Source organism: Malus sylvestris, chromosome 16 (assembly GCF_916048215.2).
Source record: "Malus sylvestris chromosome 16, drMalSylv7.2, whole genome shotgun sequence".
Lineage (NCBI taxonomy): Eukaryota > Viridiplantae > Streptophyta > Magnoliopsida > Rosales > Rosaceae > Malus > Malus sylvestris.
In genome coordinates this window covers 20,250,130-20,258,018 of record NC_062275.1, presented here as the reverse complement: position 1 = coordinate 20,258,018, position 7,889 = coordinate 20,250,130, and the positions used below count along the sequence as shown (strand labels likewise).

Genomic DNA, 7,889 nt, shown 5'->3' with positions numbered 1-7,889 from the left:
CAGGTTCAAACACTTTGGCCTTCACTACTCCAAACACCAAACAGTAGTGTGCAGGGCTTCACACTTGTCAATGGTGTCCTTCATTACAAACAGAGAATTTGTGTTCCCCTTACATCCCAATGGAGGCCAAAGATCCTTGACGAATTCCACTCCTCGCTGCAAGGTGGCCACTCCGGCTTTCTCCGTACTTACAACTGAGTCTCTCGTAATTTTCTTTGGCCAGGCATTCGTAAGGATGTAAAAACTTTTGTAGCCACATGCTCTGAATGCCAACGCCAGAATCATGAGACTATTCACCCGCCAGGTCTCCTGCAACCGCTCCCCATTCCCACCGACATATGGTAGGATATCGCTCTTGACTTCGTCGAAGGTTTACCGTCTTCCAATGGCTACACAATCATTTTGGTCGTTGTAGACCGCCTCACCAAATATGGCCATTTCATCCCACTGAAGCACCCATACACGGCTACAATAGTTGCTGACACATTCATCAAGGAAATCTTTCGTCTCCATGGCATGCCAAAATCGATTGTCTCGGATCGTGACCCAACTTTTCTAAGTCACTTTTGGCAAGAGTTTTTCAGCAAACAGGGCACCAAACTGTGTCATAGCTCCGCATACCACCCGCAATATGATGGCCAATCAGAAGTCCTAAATCGCACACTCAAGCATTTCCTCCGGTGTTTTTCCGCAGATCGTCCTCACAAGTGGGTTACTCTTCTTCCATGGGCTGAGTGGTGGTACAACACCACTTTTCAATCTGCCATAAAAATGTCCCCCTTCCAAGCGTTATATGGACTCCCACCCCCAACCATTACCTCCTACATCCCTGGAACTATGGCCGTTCACTCGGTTGATGTGGCGTTGCAGGACCGTGACAAGCTACTCTGTCTCTTGCGTGCTAATTTGCAACTAGCACAAAATCGAATGAAACAAGTTTACGATAAAGGACGAACGGAACGCCAATTCAATGTGGGTGATTGGGTCTATCTCAAGCTCCAACCATATCGCCAGCAATCTGTGGCCACTCAGCATTTCAACAAACTTGCACCCAAGTTTTATGGCCCGTTCCAGGTGAAAACTCGTATAAGTCAAGTGGCTTACCATTTGCATTTGCCTCCTGACTCCAAAATACACCCAGTCTTCCATGTCTCTCTGCTCAAGAAGAAGATCGGCGCTGCCATTTCTCCTACTCCAATCCTTCCACCTATTGACTCTACAGGTCACTTGCATTGGCAACCTGAGAAGGTTTTGGACAGAGGGATGTTCAAGAAGAAGAACGTTGCAGTCACCAAATGGCTCATACAGTGGTCCGGCCTTCCTGCAGAAGATGCCACATGGGAGGATGCCGACGAGATCATCGCCTACTATCTCGCCTTTCGAACCTGAAGACAGGTTCATTCTCAAGAAGGGGGGAGTTGTTAGGACCTTACTGTTGGGCCTTACCCCTTTACTTCAGTCCCATGCCTTTCGTTAATATTTACTTTGTCTTGGCTTCAAGCCCAAGCCTCGTAGCTAGGGTTTTCCCTTTATTGGCTTGTTATATATATATGTTAAACTCAGCCCGAGGGGTTATGAATGAAAAAGGAACCCTTCTCTTCCCTATCTTCGACTTCTCTCTTTCTCTCCCTTTTAAATTCATGCATTGTTCTTCTATTTCTATCAATATCAGCTTCTAAGCCGATTGGGGCGTACCAACAACCCGCAGCGAAATTAAGCGCCCGTCAATCAAGAACTCTACAATCCACAGTGAATCACAAGTCCCTTGAGATACCATCATAACCAACTTAGAAGCTCATAGAAAGATCGAGATCAATTTAGAAAATATGCAGTACAAAAGAAAGAAAGAGAGAGAGAGAGATTTCTGTAATACAACTAATAATCGCAAAGCTTACTCTGTAAGCTACCTCTTGTACTAATTGCCACCTGGCATTCTTGTTAACTATAGCTATTAGATCTTCAATTAGGAATGTATTAAAGATACGATTTGGTGATTAATTATATCTTTAATGTCTTTAACATTTTCATGCCACGAGCAGTGGAGCTTGGTATAGTCATAGTCAACTGTTCAAGCCTCCAGGATGTTGAACTGCGCGTGGAAACATTTTTATGTCTTGCCTATTTAATGAGGACAATGTCATCTTTTTTGAAGAAAAAAATCCATGTGTTGTCTTTTGAATTTTTGAAATTATTTTTTGCTCCATTGTAATCATGTGCTTAATTTGCTAATTTTTGTTTATGTATATGTATATTCGTGATTATGTATATTTAGTGTTATGTTTTTTTTTCGGTGTAAGAGGAGAGCATAAATCACCACTGCTTTTAGTGGTGGGAAGTGTATTATTTCAAATGTGGACAAGATATACATAATCAATGCTTTATCCTCATTCTTTTAGTTTTAGTTTTTTTTTTATTTGGCTAAATTGCTCTTGAGTAATGCTACAATTACTATCTATTTGTATCATCATTTGCACCATCTCTTTAATAAATATTAGAAGTAGAGTCCACTAAGTATGTTAGTCTCATCTTTATTAAAGAAATGGTACAAATAAATAGTAAAAATAAAAATTTTAATTACACTTACTATTATTGAGTGGTCAAAAGACCTTCCAAGGGAAAAGGATCCTCGCCGGATCCTTTTCCTGGAGATTCCAGGAATCGTGTAATCATATCCGTTCATCGTACATAGTACGATCATAAATTATTTTAAATTTAAAATTTAAAATTAAATATAAATAGTACCTAACGAAAACTGATCGCACGATGTACGATGAACATACATGATTACACGATTCCTGGGATCACCAGAAAAAGAATATGGCGAGAATATGGCGAGGATCCTTTTCCCCTTCCAAGGACACTTACTATTTTCGTTCCTTGATTAATTAATACACAGATTCAACACTGATATGAGAATAATCAACCGAGTCTTACAACTATTTTTTATTTTACATGAAAAGCAAGACTCAAACAACCCACCCAAAAAACACAAAAAAGAAAAAAGAAAAAGGAAAAGGAAAAAAAAAAAAACTCTTTTTCCAACTTTTTACCTATTGCTCTTGCATAGAGTGGGCTGTGTAGTACTAGTCTCCACTGCATACAAGGGCATTGCACATTTTATGGGAAGATCTTCTGCACTCTCTCTAGCTGAAAGAAGTTGCGATTTTGTGTTTTTGTATTGAAAACAATTAGAGGACTTAAACAGTTAAACCGGCACGTTGCCTATTTCCGACTTAAGGCAGGTACTTTCTTCAGAAATCTCCGATCGCAATACCTTACGCCATTGCACCAAGAAACGACTGGAGGTAAAAAAAAATACATATCATAACAAGGGAAGGCAAGTTTCATCTATAAGATGAAGGCTAATAAAGCGCAGATAATATCAAAATCCAGTAAAATATGCAGCCGACAACATAACAAGGAAGAATGAAAATTAAATAGCATAAACCGAGGTACCAACTCTTAACAGACACCTAGTTCGGATACTTGAGAGAATATTTTTTTACCAATAAAATACGACAACAAAAATGTTTAACTCACACAGAGACTTGATTGGAGCTCTCATTAGCACTCAAAAATTGTTGAAATTAAAACTCCACAACTAACCAACTTAGATGCATTATATTAATTTGCAGTGATTTTCTAGGCTAACATCAGCATGGACGATAGTTGGAATTTTTCTATATAATTCTCTACTTTTTCATCTGTTTCCAACAAATACCAATATGTAAAAGGTTACGATGATTATAAACTACAAAAAAGAGTTTCGTTCATAGAGTGAGATGGATGATACCTTGGCTTTCAATGGAGTACCCGGCTTAGGTGCAGCTCTACTCCCAAAGCTAAACTTTGGCTTCTTATCAGGCTTCAATATCTGGAAAGAGCACATAAGAGACTCATCGACACTCATCATTGCCCCAGCATTGTCAAACTCACCACAGTAATTAGGTGCTGAAAATATTGTCACAAGTTGCCTATTCGCAAAGAACTCATATCCATCTTCGACAACCTGCAAATATAAACAAGGCATCAGTGGAAGGAACTCTCGGTTGTATGGTATTGGAAAATTCTCAAATTAAAAAAATTTCAGACCTGGTGAGCTCGACAAATTAAATCTAGATCAAGCTTCTGAAGAAACTCTGTTACCCTATCAGCACCGAAGGTAAAGGAAACTCCCCTATCATTTGGTCCCCAACCTCGAATGTCTTTGCTAGGATCAGACCACAGGAGATCACATAGCAAACCACTATCTGGGACATCAGTAGGGCGCTTTAAGGTCTTGATCTGATTTAAATTGTTTAACTCGGGAGATAGTCCTCCATGCATGCAGAGTATTTTTTCATCAATGAGAGCTGCCACGGGAAGGCAGTTGAAACAATCTGTAAACACTTTCCAGAGTTTGACATTGAATCTTCGTTTACACTCATCATAAAAGCCATATATTCGGTTTATTGAAGCACATTCATGGTTACCCCTCAGAAGGAAAAAATTCTCAGGATACTTAATTTTATATGCAAGGAGAAGGCATATTGTTTCTAGGCTTTGCTTCCCGCGATCAACATAATCCCCCAAGAACAGATAGTTGGACTGAGAGGGTAATCCACCATACTCAAAAAGCCTCAGAAGATCTGCATACTGACCATGAATATCACCTGTGTGATGTAAAGAAACCCATATGAAATCCGATTACGTTTCTCTTTTTTCTTAAGGGAAAAATGTAAACATGCATATAAATGAATAGATTATGGCTGAAACTATCAAGAATTCATACCTTTCAATGCTTAGTCTTTGCAACATCTCAGAAATATAACAATTTTATGCTAGAAGAATTCAAAAACTACACCGCAGTGTGGATACAGGCATGGAATGTCAAAATTTCAATGCGGATACATATAACATCGACCTAGAGCTCTGCTTTTAGAGAGAAGGATATCTCGACTTCCAACTAAAGAACATAGAGAACTGAAGTTATAGGGTTTTGGTTAATAGGGATAACTGGCCCACAAGAAATCATTTTGACATTATCTCTCAGGCAGAAACTTGGTTTTTCAAAGTGGAACAGCAAGAAGTATTTCTAGCAGATGAATTTCGGATACGAACAACTTTACAAAAGTAAATGAAACAAAAACTACTTCTGACACCAGAAGAAATAAGTTGTCATTATCTATTGTCCTACACAACATTTTCTCTCTACTGTGCATGTGTTACAAAGGAGAAATGAAAACACTCAACTGCGTGATAATGGAAGCGTGAGACCCCAAAATGCCACACGTATCAGGCTGGAATAATGGTTCATATCCTAACTATGCATCACTCTATGTAACTGATCACAGCTCACAAATTTTTACTCATAAACTAAAATGGCCCGTCATCAAACCATAACAATGGATTCAAGAATGAATTTCTCAAAAGCAGTGGATCCAACTTGATCACTTGTTTATTTATAGCACTCTGTCTTATAAGACATATCCCAAGTAAGGATATATACTGATGTTCCTAACCATTGAACTTTATGACATATTTTACCGTTCTTGATTTCTTGTCAGTCACTCAAAGATGAAAACACAGATTATTCATCTCCATATTTGATCGCAACCCAGTTCAAGCGAATCAAACTTATGCGGACCTATAAATCCAAACTCAAAATTGATCGAAGTACAAGTAAACTAAGATGATTAATATATTAAATTTTAAACTAAAATAAGATAAAACAGAGTATGGGGGTTGAGGTAAAAGTACCACAAATCTTGATAGGAGCATCAAGCTCCAAAAGATTAGGCTGCCTCAGAAAAATATCCTTGGAGACAAGACACAGCTGCCTCATCTCACTCTCCTGAAGCTGCACTTGCTTCCCTGGTCTGCCTCTCACTTCAAGAAGCCTATTGATTAAACTATCAAGAACCCCACGTTCCATCTCCAAGTATTTTTCTTGAATTCACCCAGAAAAAAAAATACTCAATCTTTCAAGAACCAAGAACAAATTAAAGCCAGAGAGGAAAGCATAAGAATAAGAATAAAGGACACTGCTTTGGCCTTCTGGACCTCCAAAGACTTTCATGCCATGGGGGAAAAAAACAAAAAAATAAAAAAAAAAGCAAGAGGGGCTGTAAAGGAAGGAGCTTTAAATCAAATGGATAGGGAGGGGGTTTGGGTTCTCTCTCGAACTTTAGAAAAACGAATGGCGCAGGCTGAAATTAAAAGCAAAGAATATGTTCTTTGAAATCTTTATTTGTTTCTTTGGAGAAGAAAGTGGAGGTATCAGGGGATGAATGAGAGGAGGGTAAAGTGGGGTTGTGAGTGGTGGGGGGGGGAAGGAAGTATGGAGTCTGGACCCCCAGTAAACCAGAACGATGATGCATAAGACCACCAATTTTGAGAAAACTTTGAAACTCGGTCGGTAAGCACTTAAGCGGTCGCACACCAATTTCACACTCGCACGCTCCACGCATACGGCGGGCGGCAAGTTCATCATCATCATCTCCCTCATACACTATATACATATACATACCTATACAGATACATATATATATACATAGACATATATAAAGCTAATGGAAAGGTTAATAGTGATTTTGGTGTCATCATGCCTCAACAAAATATTTGGACAAAAATGCTCTCAGGACAAAAAAACTTCAAAAGCATCCTAAAATAACGCATCAAATAAGACATGGGCATTTTCATTGTTTTAACAGTAATTTTTTTTATAATTAATTTTTTTGTGCTTTATTTTATTTTTTTTAATTATTGTCTTACAATAGGCTAGCAATAATGTGATTAAATTAGTTGTTAAATTTTTTTTTTTTAACAAACAATATTATCTATACTAAGGGAGAGGGGATAAGCTTAACCTCACAATGGGCTAGTAATAATGTGATTAAATTAGTTGTCAAATGATTATTATTTTTATATTATCTACACTAAGGGGAGGGGGTGTGCTTAATCTCACAATGGGTTAGCAATAATGTGATTCAATCAGTTATTCATTCAATATTATTTTCTCTAACACATTCAAAACAACTTAAGAATCCAAAACCCTTCTGGTCGGTCGGCCATCAGCAAATTAAGAAGAGATTTCATTGTTTTTGTTATTGGCTAAAAGTCTGGAGGTAGTTTTTACAACTAGTTAGGGTTTCTTTCCTTTTTAAAATTTATTTTTATTTCCCAAATTTTATGTTTTTTCAGTTTTAGTTTTTATCATTAGTATTAGTTAAAATTCACATAAGCACCCATGTCATTTAATGAATAAATAAAAATCTTTAGATGTTATAAAATCTAAGACCATCTCAAATTTTGATCATAAAATTTAAATTTTGACGGATTATTTGGCACTTTGACATCTTTTAAGGTTTTGTTCGCCAAACGATATGTCAAATTAAATTATTATTTTATTATTTTATAAAATAAATTATTAAACTAATTAAAATTTAATAAAGGATATTTAAAGTTTAATCAGTAATCTGTTCACCTTCCTTGATTGAAAAGAAGAAAAAAGTAGAATAATTACATCAATCAACTCAATATTAATTATAATAAATGATTAAACTAATTAAAAATTAATAAAATAGGGATTAGTTGTAACGATGTGAATCGTTTATTTTCAAGTTGCATCTCATAGATCATCCTTGCAAACTATTAGCCAAATAGAAAATATTTAAGACATCGTATTGGGTTCAAAAAATTAACGAATACTTTGTTAATAAGAAACAATGAAATTTTATCTTGATAATTAAATAGGCAAATGGTTTCGAATTGAATTGAATTTTTGCAAGAATCATCTATGAATCGGGACTTACAAAATAGAAGGTTCAGATCATTGAAGTTCGATGTGGAGTGGGCCCCACACCTAATCCCTATTTTTTTTTTTAAATGGGGATCCCTTTGCATAAAGA

At 36.9% G+C, this 7,889-nt stretch overlaps 1 protein-coding gene across 1 annotated transcript; it reads right to left on the bottom strand.

The window, feature by feature from the left end:
• Positions 1-2,867: 2,867 nt before the first annotated feature.
• Positions 2,868-6,444, bottom strand: LOC126608749 (serine/threonine-protein phosphatase PP1 isozyme 2-like). Its single transcript, XM_050276753.1, has 4 exons — positions 5,740-6,444; positions 4,093-4,652; positions 3,794-4,009; positions 2,868-3,299 (listed from the first exon to the last, which is right to left on the bottom strand). The coding sequence occupies exons 1-4, from the start codon at positions 5,912-5,914 to the stop codon at positions 3,276-3,278; spliced, it is 975 nt and encodes a 324-aa protein (XP_050132710.1). The 5' UTR covers positions 5,915-6,444; the 3' UTR covers positions 2,868-3,275.
• Between the last annotated feature and the right edge of the window lie 1,445 nt (positions 6,445-7,889).